At 46.4% G+C, this 24,845-nt stretch overlaps 1 protein-coding gene across 4 annotated transcripts in view; it reads left to right on the top strand.

Moving 5' to 3' along the window:
• The window catches only part of LOC130185495 (RNA binding protein fox-1 homolog 3-like), a 365,601-nt gene that overhangs the window by 328,683 nt on the left and 12,073 nt on the right, over positions 1–24,845 (top strand). For 2 of the 4 annotated variants that reach the window (XM_056401984.1, XM_056401985.1), the window contains 8 exons: positions 593–844; positions 8,733–8,876; positions 13,403–13,456; positions 16,502–16,594; positions 17,407–17,467; positions 17,558–17,611; positions 22,766–22,898; positions 23,956–23,995. In XM_056401984.1, coding sequence (XP_056257959.1) covers positions 593–844; positions 8,733–8,876; positions 13,403–13,456; positions 16,502–16,594; positions 17,407–17,467; positions 17,558–17,611; positions 22,766–22,898; positions 23,956–23,995 — 831 coding nt within the window. Of the gene's footprint in view, positions 1–592; positions 896–8,732; positions 8,877–13,402; positions 13,457–16,501; positions 16,595–17,406; positions 17,468–17,557; positions 17,612–22,765; positions 22,899–23,955; positions 23,996–24,845 lie in introns of all 4 variants that reach the window. The other 2 variants (XM_056401983.1, XM_056401986.1) reach the window with 2 other exon arrangements.

Below are 24,845 nucleotides of genomic sequence, written 5' to 3'. Positions count from 1 at the left end.
TGGTGCATTTAAGATTTCAAAGAGGTACAAAAAAAAAAAAACAAAACAGAAAAGTACCGTTGCAAAACTTTTGGCATCTGTATTCCAAATGATAGTCTGAGACAGAAACAAAGGAAAGGGGTAGTGAGCGGGAAACAGGCTCATAAAGCGAGGAGGAGGTTGGTGTTAAAAGTAGGAAAGTGGAGCTTGGAGAGGGAGCAGCTGCCAGTTTAACAGACCTGTCATTGAAATCAAAAGCCCTAATCAAAATTTTATCAATTAATTGATCTTTCCTCTTGTGCTTTGCCACAAGTGCAATTGAGATTCCCCCTGACTCTTGCCCCTCCAACAGCGAGCCATGCTCTACAACATAAACTGTGTTCATTAGCGATGATCAAGGAATTCCCTAATCTGAGCTGAGCCGTGAAATGATAGCTGCTTCCCCCTGACTTCGTTGGTCTGCAGGACAAGTCTCCCCCCCCGGTTGCCGTCCGAATCGCACAGGGGAGCTCACACGTCTGTTGATGCTGGTTGCACAACTCAAACAATGCACTTAAACTTCAATCTCAACTCCTGTTCTAACACTTCGCCTCCTGTTGTGTGTCTCTCACAGGGTAACCAAGAGGCCACTAACCCCCCAGAAGCGATGGCCCAGCCGTACACCCCAGCCCAGTACCCACCCCCCCCACAGAATGGTATCCCCGCAGAGTTTGCGGCACCGCACCCGCTTCCAACACAGGACTACACCGGGCAGAGCCGGGTTCCCGAGCACGCCATGACCCTCTACACGCCCACACAGACGCACAGCGAGCCGGCTGGCACTGACAACAGCACGCCCGCAATCACCGCCACCACGACCGCACCGGTCAGTGTCCTCCATCATCTGCAAACACTGTTCTCAACAGACTGTCAGCAAGTAAAATATATTAATATTATCTTTTTACCTTTTTTTTTTTACATAACATTGTGTCTGATGTTTAGAGAAAAAGTATAGGCTACTGTTAAAGGTCCCATATTGTGTAAAAGTAGATTTGCATGTGTAGTTTGATTATAAAGCAGGTCTAAGTTCTATACTAATACTGGGAAAGTATCAAAGCCTCAGTCCACAGAGAAATGCACACAGCCTGTATTCAGGAACTGAGCCTTAAAACCAGCCCTCGGGATTCTGTAACTTTGTGATGTCACAACAAAGCAGTCACCGCTCTCAGCCATGCCCCAAGCCCCGCCCACCTGGACCCACCATCCAACCTGGCAGGATTTGGTTTCTCTGAGTGTTTAACGTTAACTGCTGTATTTTTATAAGATCACCCAGAAAACAAGAGCCTCCTCTCTTCTGATTGGCTGACCTGTTGTTACTAGAGCTCCAGAGAGAAACCCGTGAGAGGAGATGTGAAACTACATTGAGATGTGTAAAATATGGGACCTTTAATGCTCAAAACTTTTTTGAAGGTAGCATATACATTATTTTTAACATCAGTGTGAGCTTGCCAATTTGTGATTGTTGACTTTTTATCATTAACGAAAGAAATGCTAACGTGTGTGAGAAAAGATGAATCTTAAATGATTTGTTTGCTACTTGTTTCCCCTCCCTGACTCCCCTTGTGTGACTACGGAAAGTTTCGACCAAAGCTTTAGCATCATTCGTGCTCCAACAAGTCTGCCTACTTTCTATTTTGTGCCCTAATGCAAATTTACACATGATTTTAAACAAGATATAAAAAGATTACTGCAACAGACGCTACAAGATAATTTGATTTATTATGCAAGTATAATCCCTCTGTGTCAGTGTAATATATATTTTAATTTTTGGTTGTCTTTCTTAAGTGAAACCCTGTAGCGCCATTATGTTTACCCAGAGCTGCATCTGCAAATTTTGCAATGGGAAAGTTCTGTTGTGATGGAGTAAATCAAAGGCCCAACCCCGGACACACATACTCCTCACTTGCCAAGTCATTTGTCCTTTTATTTTTTTTTCTGCATCGCAAACACAAAAATGACCTTTCTTAATAAAAAAAAAAAAAAAGTGTTGAGAGTGAGAGCCAAGCAGAGTGAGAGTTACAATATACTGCACATTAGTGAGCAGCAGGAGACGTGGATGTCACGGCAAAGCCCGGTCCTTGACGATGGAGGTGAACTTGATTGAAGGTGCGCTGATGAAATGAAAGTGCGTTTCTGAAGAGCCTTAAAAAAAAAAAAAAAAACCTTGTAAACCTGCGCTGTTTTATTTATTTGCGTGAAGGTAGATTAGACATGCCGTCGACATGAATGATTCAGGACCTCTGACAGGAGGATACACCCTCGCCCCATGATTTTTTTTTTTTTTGGTCACAGTTAAAGGAGCAAAACAGATATGCATTTTTTAACCAGCCCAAAACTGTTATTCAGTCAAATCAGCTGACCCTCTCTAAGTGCATCCAAATGTTTGAGACTTTCATCTAAACATTTTATCCTCTAAAACTGTGCCAGGGCCTGATTATACTCCTTCTTTTTTTTTTCCCCCACTCCTTTTCACCTCATCATAAGAGTGCATATGTTTAAGTTATAGGCACTCTGAGTGGAAAACAAACCCCTGGCAATGCAGCTCGTTTAGCTTGGAAGTGAGTGAAATTCTAAATTATACATTATACATTTTCATTCCTGTGTCCAGATATGAGATTCCTTGACCTGAGATTTACCTTCACAAGAAACAGATGTAGATAAAAGGGAGGACGACTTAGCTCCAAACTTTAGAGACAGGTCTAGAAAGATGGATAATGCTGGCAGAGATGAAAAAAAAAAAAAGACCTTCAGACCTTCTTTTTTCCTTTAGCATGAAAACACCTGCTGAGAGAGGTCATGGGGAGGCCACAGCCCTCCTGAGAGAGATCTGGGTCACTCATAAAGAACACTGTTAATAACTCCATTTTCCCAGCCTCACAATTACTGTACGGCTACGAACATTTGGCGGCAGGGGAAAGTGCTTATACGGCACAAGCACAGCGATAGAGCTGCATGGCGCATTATCATCGGCCTGTAATGTAGCAATGTTTGATTTGAAGATTTGTGTGACGCTCTCCAACTGCTCCACGGTTATGCGCCGCACTTACAGTAATGGCTGACACACAAGCGAGTTTAAAGTGAGGAGAGACTTGGCAGGAGGTTCAGCCTCCTCCTCCTCCTCCTCCTTCCCCCGCCAACACTGTACACCACTCCGACACTCTCTATCCCTCACCGTCTCTTCTCTCTCTCTCTCTCTCTCTCTGTCTCTCCCTCTCTCCATTTCGCATTTGATTTCATTTCATCTGTTCACCCGCTGTGAAGAAAGCCCAGAGATGGTGGCCAAGGGGAGATGAGAGCTCGCCTCGCCTTCCTTCATGCTCTTCCTCTTTTGCTCCGTTCCCGCTTTCCTCCATCTACATTCTCGGCATCCACGCTCTCCCCACTTCCACCCATCTTTTCTCAGGGAGGACAGAGAGATGAGATTAGTGGGGTGTAAACAGAGAGGCTAATCCTCGGGGGCCGCTGGTGTAGTGTCGCCCACCGCTGTGTTCCCCAGCTTTAATGACAGACCCAGCCTGTTTGCTCTGGGTGCCACAGACGGGCCCGGGTGCCTTTGATTAGGGCACCCTGCAGAAACACAGATTGAGGGAGAAGATCAGCTACTCGCTGCGACACCCCCCCCACCCCCTCCCTTGGCTCGACTACTATGCTGTGCTCAGCTCCTCTACCCCACGACGATGCTTTACTCTGCACATCTACTCGACTTAAAGACTTAAAAAGAGTCAAGAGAGAGTGAAAATTCAGTGAAACGTATGGATTCTGTGTGAATTCCCTGCAGAGAATGGAGAGAGTGTATGTTTTAATGAGGCGCAGGGACTCTCTTCACTTCTCCTCTCTGTTTCTGTCTGTGTCTACCAGTCCCCCCCCCCCCGTCTATACTGGGAAGGTGGCGTTGTCCAGAGCCAGACCTCTGGGACCTCGCTCTGTGCCATGTTCAAACAAGCTGACTTGAAAGCGGGCGACTTGAGGAAGAGAGGCAGCCCCCAACTTTTCTCCAAATCCTTAGAGATGAGGGTAGCAGAGGGCTGCCAGGAAGCTCTGCTGGAGAAAAAAAAAAAAAAAACTGAGCTCGTTATCTGGCTCAGTTCAAATAGTCTGAGGTTTGGTTGAATTTCATGAGTAATCATTCTCTTTTCAGATAACAAATTAAGGCAGTGGCGTTAGGGCAGCACTCAATTCCAGATTTTTCACAGCCCGTGTCAGCGGCATGAAGACTTTCCAAAGGGTATTCTGGGGGACTGTGATAACATAGAGACACACACACACACGCACACACACACACACACACATGAACACACAAGGGCATGCTGAAAACATGGGCCAACACATGCAAACATTCACCACGTACACGCACACACACACGCTCTCGTTGCTCACGAACTGTGTTTAAGGGATCGGGACTCCACCGGGGGTGTAGCTTTCAGAGGCGGTGCTGATGGCAGCACGCAGGCCTGCATTAAAAACTGACTGGCCGTATTATCTGCAAGTGGGAGGAGCTGCTGATCCCCCACCCCCAACACACCCCCACTGTAAATCCCCATTTCCAAAGATATTATAGATTTCCTCAGTGTAAAAACTCTCCTGGATTATTTAAAGAATAACATTGGTGATATTATATATTTTTCATTATCAACAAATCACATGAAAAGACCCAAAATAACTCCGCTACACCAACACCTGTCATTTAAAAAAGTTATGAACCCAATTGAGGTCTGAACTGAACTGTAGAGAATCGTTACACTCCTAATAAATATACAGTTTGATTTTTGAAAAAAAAGGCTTTTAGTGGTTTCCTACAAAAAAGCTGGACACTGTAGTTTTTTATCAAACGTACCGGGGGAACAGTGCATTTGCTGGGGACTGTTTTTAGCAGCGGATTAATCCACATTTGGTGCTCTAGTGAATATTTGGGGCAGCAGGATGGTGTGTGTGGGACTGAGTCAAAACAAACGTTTGTGTGTGTGTTTGTGTGTGTGTGTGTGTGTGTGTGTGTGTGTGTGTGTGTGTGTGTGCATGGTAATGGAAGAACATGTCACACAGTGGCAAAGAGGAATACCATATACCAGACCTTGTTAGTAGGACACCTCATTGTTTCTTGTTGGTTTGTTATTTTGATGGATTTGTTGACTATATAAAAAAAAAACTATATACACTTACAATTTAAAGATACAGCAGGTGGTAATGCTGTGGCCATCACTTTCAATTGTTTATATTTATAGATTTATTTCAAAGAAATCATTTTCTTTCTGCTCTAAACACAACATCACCCGTCACCCTGAGCCGCCGTTATTAGAAGAGCCCGTCAGTTACAGCTGAGAACCATTTTTGCAGATTTCATCCAAAAAGTTGAGCCGGAATCTGAACTTCTAGCTCAGTGATGCTTGTGATCGAAATGGACTTGTATCTATGATATTCAGATATCACAGTTGCTCGTCTTGTGGTATTTTACAAGTCCCAGAGATTCATGTCCATCCAAACCTTAGAAATGCCCCAACTGTCAATCACTGCACGTTGTCTGTGCAGGACTTTAACTGTCCCCTAAACGCTTCAAATAACTCCTCCCCCTCTACCTTTTGCTGCTTTAAATGAATCCTGGGGGGGGGGACACGCTTCTACTCCACACTCACTCCCTTCACACCCCCCGCTGTCTCAGGTGATGGAGGGGATATATTTGCAGCTTCTTTAGAAAAGGAAAACAAACAGTGGAGGAGCGGGAGAGGAGAAATAATGAATTAAAGCTCGGGCATTATAATTCTTGTGAGCGAAGACTCAGTATCCCCTCCCACCCCTCCCCCGCCCCCCATTTAATCGGATGTAATCTACCTGCTTGGCAGCATTCCAATCAGATAGTTTCAATTATGCTCTTGTAATGCCACTCTGCGAGGAGGGGGAAAGTGCTGAGCAGAGCACTTTGCAGGCGATTTGCAAATAACAGCAAGGGAGTCTTTTAGAGAAATGACTGAGCAGGAAGCCGGAGAGTTGCCGGAGTTGACAGCTCTCTCACTCTCTGGTTTGCTGGCTTCGGCGGTGAAGGTGTGTTTTGCATCCCTCCTCCTCCTCATCCTCCTCCTCCTCCTCCTCCTCCCCGTGACAGCAGCTGTCGGGACAGTAAAGTGCCACTGAAGGTGGCCTCCTATGGTAATACGGAGGTAATTATTTTCCACTGCAACACCACCATTTCACAACCAAGCAGGCAGGTTGGAGCCTCGGGAGCGGCGCGAAGAGGCAGGCATCCCGGATCTCAGTGACACTCCAAGTTATTGAGTTAGTAGGATGCAGTCTGGGGTGCTTGGGAGTCAGCAATTCAGCATTTGTGTTCTCCGTATGTGTATTTGCCCCCGATGTCAGCGTGCTGCCGGCCTGTCTGAGCGCAGAGTGAAAGTTAATCTGGATGTTTGCAAACACGCAACTGCGCCTGCCGTGATAAAAAGCCAGACAGACAAGAGCTGGAGGACAGCGGTGCTCAGTAGTCTGGCAACATACGCTAAAGGTCGATAGTGTCATGTGTGACCGATGAAACAGATTGACCCGCGGGGCTCTGGTACCTTGTCACCCTCCACGGTCCCAGCATCTGTCTGCAATGTGTCACCCCCAGGGCCCAACATGGCTACTCAGGCTATTAACCTCCAGCGCGCGAGGACACGGCAGAGTTAAGACCCCTCCGCCCGTCTCTCTCTGTCACAAATCCACTCCTTACCAGCCGGCCCGGCCGGCTCGCTGCATTTTCCGGCTCCCGTGTCCTTCGCCACTTGTTAACCTCTGGTCTGGATACAGCCAGACCCAGGCGGGACTTAGGAAGCTGCCACCAACCTGCCCTACCTGGATGGCTGCAGGGGAGACAAAGTGGGACCTTGAATCAAACAACTGTCACTGTTAACAATGTATGTCACCGTCTCGGAATGGGCCATAAAAACCAAATAAATGACAGCCATTACAGTGGAGATTGTGATTATGATAATGAGAATAATAAAGGCGATCATCATTACGATCATGATGATAATGATAATACTGTGATGATGAATTATAATGAATAAATCCCTACCCCATTTCCTAAATGGTGGGAAATGTATCACTAAGAGAGGCCTGCAGCCATCTGACAGCCTCAGAGCAGGGTGAGGGTTATCAGTGTGTGTGTGTGTGTGTGTGTGTGCGTGTCATTTGAACCATTTGTACTCCGGCAACAACCTACTCCCTTTTCACGTCTGTATCTCGGTACAAGATTGTGTCTGTGTGTGCGACTGCCCAGCCAGTGTATAGTGTGTTTGCCATGCTCACAGAGCACTTCCCAGGAGACCTTGCAGTTTACATATCACGTTCAAACAGCTTTTGTGCTCAATATATATTCCACTCTCCTGTTTCTCATCCTCCCCTCCTCGTCGTGGTTCTTTATTTAGTCCCTTCCCACAGTCGCCGGCACTAAATCTCAACTCATTTCTGTTCGTTTTCATCATTTGCATTTGCATCACAGCTTAGGTTGTTTGTTCACGTGCTCTAGACGAACTTTGTGCACGTTTTCCTGAGGAGTGACTTCCCGTCGTCGGTCACGAGAGCAATTTGCCGCTCTCTCCCGGAACCAAAAATGGAAGCTGTTGCGACGCGGTTATAGATTAGCAGGGAGGAAATAAGGAAAGTCTTTGCTGATCACCTCCTGTCTCCTGCCAACAAGTGAGTGTGTAGGTCTCTGTTAACCAGGACCAGTACAGCTCACCAATTAACAGGGTGTATCCTGTTTGCTTTATTTGCCCAGTCGTTATGCTAAGCTAGGCTAGTTGTCTCCTGGCTCTAGATCCATATTTAATGCTCGTACGTGAGATTGAAAGTGATGTTGTGATTTAACTCTCTTACAGAAAGCAAATAAACGCACCTTCCAGAATTCTGAACTGCTCGTTTAACCAAACAGGTTTTAGTGTCTTCAGTTTTACCAGCCCTTAACCACAGAGGTGAGAGGTCAGAAAACTGCGGACAATAAGTGTAACAGTTCAATGCATTTTGAGAGACACTCAAAAAACGACCTATTTTTTCGAAATATGTGGGCCGGTGCAGATGGACTTGTCCCGCTACAGAGCATAATGGAGAGGATAAACTACGCCGTTGACCAATGAGGTTTTCTCCACAGAAAATACATCAGAGAGAAAACTGCCTCAAAAACAAGGTCCATCTGAACAGACAAGCCACCAGCACCCTCAGTGAAATCCATCACGGGTGTCACGGAGAGAAACAAGTGAATTTGTCATGGACATCAGACACGTCATTTATATAGAAATGTCAGCATAGCATTCTCATAATGATGGAAACAACAACGCTGAGGGCTTTGGGCCTCGCACTCTGATGCCTGTGTGCAAACGTCACCAATAATGTGTCTTTAGTCTAGACATGTCAGGGCTCTGTGGGATCTATATCCACGCCTTTTTGTCAGCGCCTTCAATCTTCCCTGTTGCTCAAGAGCTAAGTGCAAGAGATTAATAAGTGGATTTGTAATGCACAACCTCAGGTTTGACACTATAAGTCATCGGCTGTTTATCGCTCTGGCTTTCTCACCAGATTGAAAAATGGCAGACGCTGAGTAAGTTAGTCAGCCAGGCCTCCCAACCCCACCCTGCACCCCGCCACCCTCCTATTTCAACCCCCCCCATAATTCAGGACCGGGAGGTACAGTATACTGTAGCAGCTAATGAGCAGCTTGTGTCTTTTCTGTGTTTGTTTCCCTCTGGCAGACAGATGATGTGACGCAAACAGAGGGCTCTCAGCAGCTCCAGCTCCAGCACTCAGACTCTTCAGAGAAGCAGCAGCCCAAAAGGTTACATGTCTCCAACATTCCCTTCCGCTTCCGGGACCCTGACCTAAGGCAAATGTTTGGGGTGAGTACCTTCAAGGAAAACTCTTGGGTCTTCTTTTTTTTTTTGTAGTTTTGGCCTTTATCTATCGGTTATGGTAACGCTGCATTTGTCAAGTTCATTGCTGACAAAAAAGTAGTCCCGTGATCAGACAGGTCGTAAACAAATCAACTTGTCATAGATCATCTAAAGACGAACCGGCTTATTAGGAGGTAAAACAGAAATGCAGTACACCTGAAGCGATGTTGGTAGAGACCCTCCACCTTGCCTGACACAAACAGCTCCTCCACTAACAGCAGTAGAAATGATTATTACACTTTATAACTTTTTTTTTTTTTTTGGCTTATTAACCTTCATGAAAAACTAGCAGCGTTGCGGCGGCCAAATCACATAACACAGACCACATATTTAATGAGCATGGCCGGTGCTTAAAAACTGTCATCTGGTAACTACATTGTCAGGGCAAAAAAAAAAAAAAAAAAAAACCTCTTCTGAGTTTTCACAAGTCAGGAAAAGTGAAGAAAAACAGCCCAGTCAGTCACAACCAGGTGCTGATGTGCAAGAAAAACCTCGTTGCTGCAGGCCAGACACCAGGCTGAGGTTAGAGGAGATATGCAACCCAGCACCGGTAACGAGTTCACTGTTCGTCACTGTCTTCTACCCCGTCAACACTGCTACTTAGATGGACTGAGTCCCCAAATGTCGTTATTAGAAATGAACTTGAACTTGATGAGGACTCTTGCTATTATTATTAACGATAGGAATGATGGATAAAAATAGAAAATAAAGCGGCGGCGTTATCTTCCATGTCTTCTCTCTTGGTCACTAGAGGTACGCGCACATCTGAGTGTTTTGTTCTCAACATGGAAAAGCTTCTTAAGCAGCTTTTAGACCATCACAGAGCATTAAATTGCCTGCTCAAAGTGGGGCTGAGGAAATTATGTTTCCTGATTACCTGTTTAGAGGTTACACACACAGGGCAGTCAGCTGCAGACAAAGGCAGTCATATTACATATCAGCATACCAAAGGTCCTCAACAGGAATTCTCTCTTTCTCTCTGCCTCTCGCCCAATTAATGAGGCGATGAATATTTCAACAGCTCACCCTTGTGTCTCACAAAAGCCTCAATAAGAATTGAACCAAACATCCCAAATTCAATAACGATAATGGATCTGAACGGAGACGATGGCCAAAAATGTACTTTAAATGTTATGCGCTAATTGGACCGTTAGAACCCAGAGGCGTTAATTCTCATCGTTATGAAGACAACATCCAGTTGATGATATTAATTACAGCCCTGGCTGTGGCTTTATAAATCGCAGACAACATGGCTGCTCTCTCTCTCTCGCTCTCTCTCTCTCTTTCTCTCTCTGATTGTTGGCTTTATTGTTCCCAGCTCTGGTGCAGGTCGTGTGGAATCCAAATCGCCTCAGTAATTAGCTCGGAGGCTTTGTGTGCCTGGCCCGGCGCGTGCAGATATACGATACAAAATTGATCGCAGCCCACCCAGTCCCCCTCAATCAACCTCCTCACCCACATGTTGCCCATTCCTTCCTGTTACATGCACCCCCACCCCACCCCCTCTTTCCCTTCTTGGTGGTTGGCATAGTAGAGGATTGTGGGATTGATTGTCCTGGGCAGTGCTTGGCAAGGAGATAGCTGGTCTGCTCCACCCTCTGACATGGCCTCCACAATGGGCCTTTGTGTGATCAGTGTGTGGAAAGCTTCATCCCTCTAGCTCTAATGGCTTCTGGAGCGCCACCGGCTCAATACGCCATTACTGTTACGCATGAGTGAAACCCACAGACATGCAGGCGGGAAGACAGAGGAGGAGGAGAGTGGAGGTGCTGCACGGGCCCCTAGAGAAGTCTAAGCCCCGCCAGGAGCTCCATCTGCTCTCACACAGCGTGGACAAACGTTTCAGCAAAGGTTTCAGCAGCAGTAGAATGCTTTGGAGCCAGCACCCTAAAACAAGAAGGGAGGGCCTGAGATTCACCCTGAACGCCACCGTGTTGCGGGTGTGGGGAAAACCTGTGAGCCTCTAACGAGGCGCCAAATGAAGGGCTCATTAGGACGACCACAGCGGACCTTAATCAGTAATTAGAAACTGTGATCTCTGAGCGCGAGCAAGTGTGTGGGGGGGAAATGAAAAGACTGCGAGTGCTGGCGAGCTCTGTGCAGCGCCCATGCTGCGTTACTTGAGGGTGCCCTCGTTTATGCGACTGGGTTCTGTAGCAGTGCTTCTCTCGGTGCATGTAAAGGGCTCTCGCAGCATTTCCCACAGCAATCAGGACCTCTGCCCTCCCCCATCCTGCTGTCACGCTCGCTGCTGCGCCTGAACATGCCCTACGCTGGCACGCTACTGTCTGAATACACGGGGCTGCTGCCGCGTAATTATAGGTTTCTTAAGAGCTTAAAGATATTCAAGCTAATCAAAGGTGGAGGCTCAGTGGCCTTGATCTTGTTTGTTGTTTCTGAACAGGGAGGCTTACGGCACAGGAAACACTGAGTATCATAAGTTCCTTTTTTTTTTTTTTTATAGGAAAAAGGCAGCAAGTCCACACCAGTGTGTTTACAAGTTTTAACTTCTCAAGTGCAAGTCACGACTACTATATCTTTTATTGACCTCTTCGTATGCATGCTGTGCTCTTTTAGATGTATTTTTTGCTGCTACTCCAGGCAGCCATTGGTTTCCATTCATTTCTGTGTAAATGCCACACTCCTGAAACTCGCTTGACATGTGTAATCCAATTGCTCTTTCTCCGTAATGTGTTTTAAGTGCAGTATGATTTTGGAAAGTCTCCACAGCATTTCCTTAATAACAATAACGTAATGGAAGCCATAAGGAAATAGAAATGAACGGAAACCAATGGATACCTGGAATGTTGGGATAAGAAAAAGAAAGTAAAAAACTGTCTCAAATGTAGCAGCACACTCAGCTGTAATGTAAAAACATAAATGGGATAAAACATGTAAAACCACTGGTATGGGTTGAACTTTTTTTTTTGATTTTATCTCCATATTGATATTGAGTCGTTTTTATAGTCTGTGGATGCATGGATCCGACTGCAGCCTCTTTAATGATGTCAGTTTCTCCCTTGTCTTCCCTCTGGAGACTCCTCCCATTGAAGCTATTGTTTATCGGTGCTGCTGATGCAGCTGTTTCTATGTGTGTGTGTGTATGTGTGTATGTGTGTGTGTGTATATGTGGGTGTGAGTGAGTGGGTGGGTGGGGATAGAAGTGCACGAGATCACTGGTGAGCAACGAGCAGTCCCCAGCGCCATGTGGAAATCCACAAAGACGACTTCCTCTGAAACTAATTAATCGACGCCACAAACCCATTACGCTCGGTTAAAACAATTAGCATCTGCACATTGCATGGGGGAAGCATTGTCATCTCAGGCGAGAAAGGGGCATCACGCTGGGATATAAATGCCTGCGTGTGTGCGATCGAGCCAACGCTTCCCATTCAAATCAGTGGAGCCCAGCGCCATATGAGGCAGATGTGTGGATGGGAATCTATGGAACAGACATATAGGGGGAGGAGATACACCCCCGCTGAAACAGAGGACGTCTAAATAACTAGCTCTTTTCCCTTTTTGATCTTGGTGGTCACCGCATTACCGTTTCAAGTGGGAGCGGACATATGTTTTTCGTTAACCCATAAACCCTCAGCTCCTCAAGCCCAAGCCAGATAATAGCCAGCTCCCCCTAACCCCTATTAGTGGCGATCCATCCGTTCCCATCGAGCGTCGACCACATGGAAGGCCCATTTCTTCCCTGTTGTGCCGGAATGAAGGCGACGCGGACCGCTTGACGGGGTAATTACTTTTAATGAAATAATACGGCCATTGTAGACAGCAATTAAAAGTCGCTCTCGCTCCACTCATTAGAGGAACTTACAGTTTACTTTCATTCCTCTGTTTTCTAATGATCCGAAGGCAGGCCTGTTAAATCGAAAGGCTAGAGCATGTTAACCCCTGGGGACCGGCCCTTAGGTCCTGTTGACTGTGAGAGCACACAAACAAAGAGAGAGGAAGAGAGAATTAACAATAGAAGAGACCGAGAGAGGCGTATGAAAGGATAGAAAGGTACAGTCGGACGTGATCCACCGAACTCTCCGTGAGTCAGAGTGCACTTTCCCTGGGTCATCAAGGGAGGTGGTGGTGGTGGTGGTGACGCTTCCTCTTTTCTCTTCAAAACAAGCAAACAGACAAACATCAGACATGGCGATAAGCAATCAAAGATCCCGTTTTTTTTTTTTTTAATATAGATTCTGTGATCTCCTCTCCGATGGTATTGATAGAAATACAGAAACGCACTAAAGCAGCGACTGTGAGTTCTCTTTTTAAAGCACGCCAGCGAGCTTCAAGAAGTGTTTGCCGAGCTAACAAATGCAAATTGACCACCATTTCCTCACAAAAGTAACATTTCCATATTGTCTTAATGGTTTCTCTTTTTCCAGTCGTCCTTCTCATGAATTCACAGCCAATGAGGCTTTCTAACACCGTCTCTGCCCCGCTCTTCTCTTTCTCTTCCCTCTCTGCAGCAATTTGGAAAGATTTTAGATGTGGAGATTATCTTTAATGAGCGAGGATCCAAGGTAAGTGAACTAGAACGCCAGCTGCTTCATTACCATGTACTTCTTCTGTTTCCTAATGATGGCATTAGTGTAGTGTGTACATTGGCTGAGAGTAGTGGTCTCTAAGCCTGGTCCTGGAGAGCTGCATTTCGCCGTGCCTCTCTTTCTCCTTCTCCCTCCCTCCCCATTGTTTTTGTTGTTGCAGCTCTAACCCAAGTTGTGAATCATTAGCCCTGTCAATCAATTCATTATTGAGCTGTTTCACAATTCACTTAATCCACCAGCAGGCTGCAGGTCCTCCAGCTTATGGAATTGAAACCACTTATTTAGGCACCTGGTCCTCTTTGAAGCCCGGGTGTTGATTAAAAACGATTCTACATTATTCAGCTTTTTATCATTTTGTTTTAAATATAAAATAATTGAGGATAATAATAATAATGTCCTCTGGGATGTTTTGAAAATAAAAGTAGTTTGGTTGAAAGAAATTTGGAGGCTAACACCAGCATTACCTTGTATCTCAAGCTTTGGACAAACACGACATCATCTGGTTGCTAAATGGAAGTTTTTACACATTTATTGAAGGCTCACATCCAAGCTAATTTACTTAATGGTTTTAAAGGAGCCAGTAAAAAGGATGAGGCTGGCATTATTCTGCCATTTTTCTTATTGCCAACAAATCCCAACCATCAGTGTGTGAGTCCATCTCTCTGCACTTTCTGACCTGCCCACTCTGTCCGTGGCTCTCAGCCCCAAAACCCATTGTTTCCTACTGAAGATGTGAATCTTTAAAACTGGGTCACAGGTATACAAATCTGTGTTTAAAAAAAGGGACTCAGTAATTTCCTAAAATAGCTGGTCACTGTCTAAACAGCGCTGTCGTTGGGGACTATTGGGTGGATTAATCCACATTTGGTTCTCTGGTGAGTAATTCCAGCAGCAGGACGGTGCGTGTGTGTGCGCGTGTGTGGGACCGAGTCAAAATAAACTACAGCGTGTCTGCGTTCATGGTAATGAAGGAAAATGTCACCCAGTGCAACCAGTGCGGTTCACTGATGTGTTTTTAATAGTTTTTGGAAACAATGGAGCTCCGTGGCAGAGGAGTGAGATATATCAGGCGTTTGGCTTTACACACACAATACTTGGGATTTGTTGACATTAATAAAATATAGAGTATAAACAACCCAGTTCTTTCCAAGGCAAGTTGAACAGAAAATCAAAAAATATTGTATATAATTCAAATTTGACTTTGTGTCTATTTCTTGGCACGTCTCTGATCAGAAGGCTAATTTAAACTCCCTAAACCAACATTACCAACAAGCCGGCTGAAAAATAGCCGCAGCGCTGTTATGTTACTGCAGTATCAGTCTCCGAACCACCTACCATGGACAGGTGAAGCCTGCGGAGGTGTGAACAGCCGAGTGCTACTCATCCAGCTGTTCATTTAATAGAGTGTACTAAGCTCCACAGCTTTCCATTCATAAAGGAGACAGGTTCCCTAGCTGGGTGTTGAGGCATGAATACTATTGATTCCCATTCATACCTGGGAGTAGTTGGGGCTCGTATACAGGCATGCAGGGAGCCCTGGAACCAGGCGACGCTGCTGCACTCAGCCCCCTCTGCCAGACAAGATTGAGCACCGGATAAACCTGCCTCCTCCGCCGTAACAAGCATTTATTGTTTGTGCCCTACAAAGCCATTACCCATGATGCCTCTCTCTCTCTCTCTCTCTCTCCCTCTCTCTCTCTCTCTCTCTCGTACCCTGTGTGCTATATAATGAACCTACCAGGCCATTAATAAACAATCTATTTCCTATGAAGCTTTGGCAATTTGCATTCAATATGTTTGTCTCCTTTGAAAAATGGTGGCTCCACTCGCCCCTCTTGTAAGCTAATTATTTGTGCATGATAAAAAAAAAAGATAGACGGGGTAACCACAGTCGGGTGAATGTCCAAAGGATTAATTTTGCCCTCAATTCCTTTTTTGAATTTATTTCTTTATCTCTCTTTCCCCAAGGACAGGTCCTGTGTTATTTATGCTAGGAATAGCAGCCCGGAGATCCTGTGTATGCATACAAGATCACACTGCTCGCCATCTCTCACATGTATTACATCCTCAAGCAATTATCAGGCAGCGCCGGCCATACTCCCTCTTCCCCTGCCCATACCTCTATAAGTATATATAGAAACCAAAGGAATGGGACTTGTTTGACCAGCATATCTTAATGCTTCTGCTATAGAGCTCAGGTCCAGTATCCCAGTCCACATAACTCAAGCAAGTGACAAACCCCCCAGGGGAGCGAGGGAGACAGAGAGTTGAGGGGGGAGGGGGGATGGAAATGAGAGGTTGGGTATATTTTGGTCAGGGTTTAAAGTCAATATCCTAGCTCTTCTCTATCATAGACGATGGTATTTGCAGTGACACCAATCACTTTTCTTTTCTTTTTTTTTCTTTTTTTTTTTTTGCATCAGTGAGCCGGTGTAATTTTGCCTCTATAAAAACGTCCTACTTATTAGTGCAGTGAATTAGAAATAGTCAGAGATCAAGTTAACATCTCTCTTTGGAGAATTCCTCTTCATTCCTTCCCCTGTTGCCCACGTCTTCAAAGGGAGTCGGGGCCGTTTGAGCGTCCGCCGCTGCTGAAGTTGTGTAGATAATTATGCGACTATTATGGCAGCTAACACAGTGTTTTGCATCTGCTGCTTCCTGACATTCACCCATGGCACCAGTGCTGTGCTGTTTAATTGGGTAAAGCAGGCAGGTTTGTTGGTGTTGTTGTGTGAGGTCATGTCACCGTTATCCTCTCCTCCTCGGATCTCTCTGTTTGCTGTTTCCTGACGCCTCACTAACTGCCTCTAATTAATCTGGCTGCTTACAACTCGACTCTGCTGCTCACCTACTCCTGTCTTCTCACCTCTTTCCCTTCTCTCCTCCCTTCCCTATTTCTTTTTCCTCTCTGTGCGTGTGTGAATATGTGTGGGTGTGTGTGTGTGTGTGTGTGTGTGTGCGCGTGTCCAACCTTTTCCCCCCCTCCTTTCTCTCTACCGGTGGCTAACTTGGCGCTCTCAGGGCTTTGGGTTTGTAACTTTTGAAACAAGCACAGATGCTGATCGTGCACGGGAGAAACTAAACGGTACAATCGTAGAGGGACGCAAAATTGAGGTGCTTTCATTTTTCCCTATTTTCCATCTTTTTCTACTTCCTGCCTGCTTCCTCCTAAACTTACCGACAAACCCATGCATTAGCATGTGGCTGCTATGTGTGTGTGTGTGTGTGGATATCTGCATCCCTGAGTGTGTGTCTGTATGTGTGTGTGTGCGTGCGCGCGCCTGGATGCATGCATGCATAATGGTGCATATAACTTGTTCTCAGTAGAATGCAGGACCCGTATATGTCAACCTGGACACGCCAGTTGTCCATCATCACCTGACAATGGAGAATGAATGCATGCTATCATCTTCTGGGTTCCTGTCAAACCCGAGAAGACCTGCATTCCCCTGTCACCATCGTTTAGTGCTGCCTGCTCTAATTCTTCTCGTGTTTGCGATGAGCCGAGCCCCCACTCAGTCATTCTCATCAGGTCAATAGAAGAAAATCAAAGCACTGTCTGTGTTTTTCTTTTGGAATCCATTTGTTTATCCAACCAATTACTGATTTTGTAGGATGCTCTCTTTTTATTTTTTTTTATTCATACCTGTGGGTAATTGGTGCATGCTTTCCCCCCCTTTCCAGTAATTTAATAATGTGTAAGAAAATTGAAACGATGAATAAATTCATGAAAGGTTGAACCAAACTCAATCACACCAAAGTGCTAAAAACATATTTACATAATCATTTATTTTTTTATCTGTTACTTTATGAATTTGTCTTTGTGCCATCTTGGCTTGCTGCTTGCTTGTGGCCCATCCTGGATATCTGGACAGTAAATGTGAAGGTCGGTAATCACGGGCTGTGTGTTTTGTTGCTTTGAACAGGTGAACAATGCAACAGCACGAGTGATGACAAACAAAAAAGTGGCCAACCCTTACACGAATGGTAAGTGCCTACCTATATCTAAAAACCCTTAAAACAATTGAAATGTCCATTAAGTTCTCGCTGTCAGTGGAGTTTCTGCTTGTTCACCAGGCTGGAAGCTGAATCCAGTGGTCGGAGCTGTCTATGGTCCTGAACTGTATGCTGGTAAGAGACCTACAGCCTCTGCACGTAGAATTTTGAGTGTTTTTCTCTCTGCCTTCCACCACATGCACTGCAGTGTACCTGAGGCCACTATCAGCCGCAGCCAAACCCAATCTGACCCCTGAATTTCTACAATCGGGTTCATCCTGAACCTACTGAACATGAAATTCCCCTCAAATCAAAGTGAATCTGAGAGCGGCCCAGATAAGCAGTGGATGATCCAAGCCTCTGTGAGTGGCTGAAGCAGCCTGAGCCATTGTTTGCACGGTGTGCAACTGTAAAGCTGAAAAAAATGATTTCAAGAGCAAGCGCCCCTGCAACTGTTATCAGATTGTGGAGGCTGCTGCTGTGGATGGATTTGCCAAGTGCGCCAGATTGACTTTTACAGAGCTAACCGAATAAGGGAGATTGAGTGAGCGATATTGTTGGCACCTACCCTGTCGAAGGCCGCTATTCCTTCTGGTCTCAGTAATGGAGGAATGAGATGAGCTCAGTGGGGTTTTCCCTATCTCTCTGTGCCTCGACATGCCAGCTTTATTGCTGTATGTTATATGAACCCTTTGCATTTTAATGAGGGGGAAATGGTACTATTTCATTTGGAAGAAGTGCTGAGCACATCGCGCCACTTTAACGGCTTTCCTTTCTGCTCATTAGACTAAAATCTGTTCATTCCCCGGACAGCTTTACGGCGAACCTCTAAATAACTGTCCATGACAGAAAGCAGTCATCTATCATTTTTATTTCATCCCCAACCCCTCACCCCCTCCATGCCCCCTCCCCTGCCTCCTCCCCACCTCCTCCTCCTCCCCCCCCCGCCCCCCCACCATTCCCTTGGTTTTGACATCTTCCCCTGATAATTACACACAGACACACACACACATACACACACACACACACACACACACAAACAAACAGACACGCACTCCTCTGTAGATTTTAGCACATGTTCAAACATTTAAATTCTGCCATGGGTCAGGTAGAATATCCACTATATGAAAAATCTGGACATTAAGTAAGTCTAACTTCTATTAACAATCATTTCATTGACCCATATACACACACAACACTATCCCCTGCTCTGTTTTTACACTCAGACCAAAGCATTCCAGCATACAGAAATAGATAACCTATGTAGAACACAGACACTAATACATGTCGTCGCTTTCATGTGCACTTTCTCCATATTATACTCACACACACCCTCACACACACACACACACACACGCACACACACACACACACTTCCCAAATCATCTCATAAATCAGAGGGAGTGTGGTCCACCACTCCAGGCAGGGGAAGCAGGAGGGGCTGGGTGATTTATTGGCTGCTAATTTTTCAAGTCGTCTTGACATGGCGCTGGAGTTTGCCAAGCCTAAACGACAACATATGCTTGCCAGCTGGGAAGATGGGAAACATAAATAAGAGATACATTTTTGAAACAAAACCGCCCTAATGAGCAGCAAACGGCCGCTTTAGCGATAAAAAAAAAAAAAGAAAAAGAAAAAAATAACAACACTGACCATGCTTTAGACTGTGATGTTTGTCGCTTCCTGAGAAAAAACAAGAATGAGGTTCCAGGAAAATCATCATAGCTACAGTTAATATACTTTTGGTGGGAGTAAAATGGGATATAAAGGCGATTAATCACTGTTTATCAGTCCTCATTTCTGTGCGGGAGATCAGTAAAATTGGGAGCCATAAATCCTGGCTCAGTGACAGCACACTTCGTCTCCATTCGTCCTGGCGCTACAGGTTTATTGTCCTCAAAACCCATTCAGGAGAATGACGGATGAGAGCCTCACGCCGGCTCCCCACTCTTAACCTCTTCCAGAGTGGATTGGCTCCTCCTACTGATGGAGGAGGAGGAGGGGTGGGTAGGGAGTAGTTGGTAGGGTACAGGCGAGCGGCGCCAACTCCGGGTCCATGTCCTCTGTTGCCGCCTAACACCCAAACCTCCCCCAGAGCCCTGCTGGGAGGGTGTGGGGTGTCTTGGTCCAGGAAAGAGGAGCGAGGTGATTGGGTTCCCAGTCAAATGGAGGGATTGGCAATAAAACATGGCAGTGGCACAAATCATGGTGTGTGGTGGCTGGTGGGCATCCAGTATCTGTGCTCACCTTTGTCCTGTTTTACTGTGAGAATCTGTTCTCCACTGCCTCATACATATTCCCATTCACTTGAATGGAAAACTACAGGTCTGTCCGTTTTCAACACAGCTATCTGACTGTCTTTGTCTTGCTCCATTTAGTTGGCTTAGTCACACATGCACGCATGAGTCTGTATATACTGTTTATAATTATAAGGTATATGCAGGCATTGATTTATAATGTATCATATTATAGATTAATATGTCACCAAAACATGAAAAACATTCAGTATGCAGCACATGTTGGACCATTTAGCTCATCTTAAAACAAATGGCCAACTTTTTTGACTCGCTCCTTGTGTTGGATATTTTCAGCACCATGGACAGCTGCCACTTAGAAACACCCTTCATATGGCCAGTCCCTCCAGGCTAACAGAGAGAGAGAGAGAGAGATTCTCCTCTGCAGCCTAATTCCTGAGGAGAGATTAGCAGCTTTTCAGTCACCAGTTCATATTTTTCTGCTACTGAGGTAGAGTTTTGTCGAGGACTCGTGAAAAGCTACCAGCTGTGTAAATGACAGAAAAAGAAAGGCTAATTGCCATCTTAATATATGTGGACAGATCCTCTCATTGTTGGAGTGTACGTTAGGGGGATAATTAAGCTCCAGACTCTTGATTAGATTAAGCTGTTTTTGGTCCCCAGTGCGTGGATTAAGTGCTCATTGCCCGATGTATTTGAGCAGGACGTATTAGAGAGATCAACCTTGTGGAAAATCAGATCTTTCTTTATGGGAGCCGGTTATGACCCCATCATTGGCACAGAGCTGGATTACCTCGGGTCCAACTGGCTCTGCAGGTATTGAGCTTCTCTCAAGTTGACACATATGACATATGAGGTGCAGTGTGACCCCGCCGCCCTCCAGCACATAACTCATATTTTCTCCAGCCCCCCCCCCCCCCCCCCGGAAAAGGTGTTTGACTTTGGTGGCTATACCAGGTTTGTGCTCTCATACACCGTGGCTGTTGTTGCTTTTCACGGGCTTACTAAGGTGTGACAGTGCCTTTGATTTATGGGTTATTATTGAAGCAGTGTAGCCTATCGCCAACTCATTATGAGTTTACATTCACATACATCAGTGCATGCATATTGCATACAAATTTCCAAAAAAAGAAAGAAAGAAGCAATTGGAGTCTCTGGGGCTCTGAAATAGTAGCGATTTGTTAAGAGGAGGGGAAAAAAAACACACACACACACCTTGGAAACTATCAAAGAGGATTGTTTTTGCCCTTTAGCAACTACGCTCAGATGTCCACTGCTCCAAAAAAAGAGACTAATTTAAATGTCAAGGTCAGCATTATAAATCACTTGGGGGAAAGGGGGCACCCTACGAGTCCAGGCAGTCTATTGGTACGTTGGCAGCAAACAAAGTGCCCTGCACCTTGGTGGGTATGTGGAGAGGGGGGGGTGGGGGGGTGGTATGTGGGCGTTACCTGGCCAAATGAGACGCAGAGTTTGAATATGTGTGCGGACCCACTAATGGAGCGTGATGTTAATGGCAGAAGACATTAAACCTGGCTCTCTGTGTTTTTAAAAGCACTACTAATCTGTCTCCCTGTCAGCTTTATTGAAGCAGCGGGGCTAGGGTGTGCATCGTTCATTAGGGTGCTCACTGGTTTCGTCCACCTGCAGGGCGAACGCTGCACCAGGCACGGTAACGCCGGACCGTGACTCCCCAGGCAGAAACGTATACGCCACCGAATATATACGAGCTACCATGGATCTTCGTTGCAGTGCAGTTTATCTGCGATTGCGAGGGACTGCCTGCTGTCTCCTTTGTGGCAGTGGGTTCATCTGAAGCACAGCGGATACATGTTATTAACCCGTGTTACTTACTCCAACTGAACCCCCACACACACACACACACACACCACACCCCTGCCTCCCAACAACGCCAGTCAGGAGCTTCACAGCCCCCCCACCCTCCCCATCACAGGGCGATCTCTGATTGGACAAAACTGAAGTGGTCTGTGATGAATTCACCCAAAACATGTCATTGAAATGAATAAAGAAGAATAAGGTGAGGGGAGGGTGATGAGGAGGCGTTGCTGGGGATGAAGAATAATGGAGATGACTGTGCTGTGATGGACTAGGCGTTGGGGGAGGGAGAGAGGGTGAAGAACAGCGAGAAGGGGGATGTGGGGGAATTTCGATTGCTGGAAGAGAGGAGGCCAACTTAATCATGTCTAGAGATCGGCGTGTTTGTATGCACCTCCACAGCTTGTAATCAGACAGCCACCGGACTGATTGAAGGTTAAGCAGAGAGCTGAGGATCACATCTCCTCTCCTCTAATCTGTGACTGTGGACACTTTGCCGCACTATCACACCAACCCTTTACTGCTCACCCTGAGGCCTTTCACCCCAACCTACCCTAGTCTTTGTGATTTGCTGGTAGCCGTCAGGAGAGGACATATGTAGCGGTGTGATTGGCTAAAGATGGTCCCAGATGGGGATTGAGATGGGGGGTAGAGGGGGTCATACTGAGGTTTGGGCCTTGGCTGTCCAGCCCATCTGCTCCACTTCCCCCCTGGGGAAGTTCTGAACATCTAGTCAGGTTGTTCAACAACCTTCACCTCCCATTTGTCTCCAGCCAACACCTAGCAACGCCCTCTACCTCTCCCCTGTCCACCCTCCCACTGTTCTCCTCGCTGCTAGCCCATTGTGTCTAAACTATGCAAAAGCCGTGGTGCGAAACTAGTGGTATTGCATCCATTACCTGCCTATGCTTCAAGGCTGCCCCTCGCCAGGCATCAGGAAAGGATGCGTACAGCAAATGTGGATCCTTGCTGAGTACGGCACAAAGCAGCGAGCTGGGAAAAAGGAGAGTGCTCGATGAGGCGCACCTAGAAAAGATTAAATCTATTGTTTCCTTGTCTTCCCCATAATGCATTCTGTCATAGGGAAAGCAGTGCCACACGTCTCTCTCTAATGTATTCTGTCATAAGGTAAGCAATGCCAAGTGGAGGATGTTCTCTGAAAGTCATTTTCTCTTCTCTTGTGTGTTTCCTTCCACAGTAACAGGGTTTCCCTACCCTGCCACAGGCGCTACGGTGGCCTATAGGGGTGCCCACTTGCGAGGTCGGGGGCGGGCTGTGTACAACACGTTCCGCACAGCTCCACCGCCACCACCCATCCCAGCTTACGGAGCGTGAGTATCGAATCTCTAACCTGACCCTTGAAAACACTTGTGTTCATGCTGTAGTATGAGCGTGTGTATGTGTGTGTGTGTGTGTGTGTGTGTGTTTGTATTCGCACATGCGTTTGCGTTTCTGTCTATATTTAGGTGCAGTAGTCATAATTTGACAATTTCAAAGATGCTTAATGTTAGCAGGGGAGTGGGCTGATAACGCTTGTCATATATTGTTTAGTCCTAGTTTTTGGAAAACTGTCAAATATCAAAAACAGTTATGTCATGTTGCTGTTTATTCACTTCCTAGTGGGGTCTTTGGGGAGTAAAATCATTGTTGGTATCTAGGTATGTTCATGCCGCAGCTCTGCATCCTTACATAGGTTGTCTGTTGACAAAGAGGGAACTAACAAAGCCACAGGGAGAGCTGTAGAGAGCTGAGATAGCGTATTACTGGGCAGATCTCACTGGACTGTGACCAGGGCCCTATTCTGATCTCCTGGCTTTGTGCAGCCCTGCCTCACACTCCTCTCTTATCAGCAGTGGTCTGTGTGGCCGTGGGAGAGGTCTGACGGGGGCCGGCCGAGGGGCCCAGTATAGCTGTCTATCTGTGATTAGATCAGGATCCATCTTACTGCAGAGAGACTCACCGCTGAAGCCGGGGACTGGAAATCCCATGTCCCCTTTCCCCTCCCTCCCACTCCAGGGCCCTTTGCTACTGATGGCAGCTGGTTGATTTATATAGCGGAGTCATGTGACGGAGCTCCTTCACTGCTTTCTTTTGTCCTCCCCTCCTCTCCCCACCACCGCCACCAGCCCTCCTGACAACACTGCAGCAACTGGAAAGACAAACAATTTTACCAGAGCAGAAAATTGGACGGGGGGATGTGAAACGGTTGCACTTTTCGCTTTAATGTGTCATTCATTATTTGTGGTACAGTACACTAAAGCTGCTAAGAGCTGACCCCACAGACCCACAAATGGTTGAGATAGGGAGAATGTAAAGGGCTGAGATTCAGTAGGGCGGCATTCCCTTCCAAATCAACTCACACTCCTCTCCTGTTCTCTGATTTCACAGGGTTGTGTACCAAGATGGCTTCTATGGTGCAGAGATCTATGTAAGTACAGTTGGCTTTTTTTCTTCCTGCCTGCTTAGATGAAACAGAAGTACAGCAGACAAAAAGCCCAGCCCCGGAGACAAAAACGTGATCTCCTCAGCCCCCAGCATTCTCCCAGCCTCACTGCCAAGCCGGTGTCGATTAGGTCTCTGTCTGCTGTGCCAAGAAACCCGACAACAAAATTTAAAACCCCCTCAGCTCCTCCCTCCTCACTCTCTTCTCTCTTCCTATGATCTCAGACTTTGGCAAAGAGGCAGACCCGGGCTCAGTGTCCCGTGTCAAGTTAGGTCATTTCTTCCTTCAGATTTGTCTGGGTTTTTTGAGGTGGCTCATCTTCTGCGGCCCTCCCTCCCTCCCTCCCTACCTCTTCCCTCCTCTCTCCTGTTTTTTGTGTTTGTGTACACTCAGAGGGTTTGGCTGGGATATCCCTGCCTGCCCCAGGGGGTCTGTGCAGGCCTGAGTGGAGCCGGTTCCTCCCAGCCATCACCATGTGGGAGATAAGAGGAGCGGCAGAAGATAAAGGGATTAGCCGTCCCTCTGGAGCTGTCCGTTGCAGGCAGGGTCACATCAGGGGCTGGCCCTGCTCCACGTCGCCCTTGACAGAGAAAAGCATGGACGCTTGGGAGATAATGCTGAAATTACCACGCTGCCCCACTTTGACATCAGTCCAAACGTTTGCGGGGGGATGTAATTTGTCCCTTTGATTCTGCTGCTAGCGAGATGACAGTGGGCACAGCAGCAATGACAGTTGCCTCTCACTTTCACCCTGACGACACAACCAGTGTCTGGGAACAGAATGCTGGAACCCAGTGATATACGACTTACACACCGGCCCACATGATAGGACTGT

Source organism: Seriola aureovittata, chromosome 17 (assembly GCF_021018895.1).
Source record: "Seriola aureovittata isolate HTS-2021-v1 ecotype China chromosome 17, ASM2101889v1, whole genome shotgun sequence".
NCBI lineage: Eukaryota > Metazoa > Chordata > Actinopteri > Carangiformes > Carangidae > Seriola > Seriola aureovittata.
This window is presented reverse-complemented; position numbering and strand designations above follow the sequence as displayed.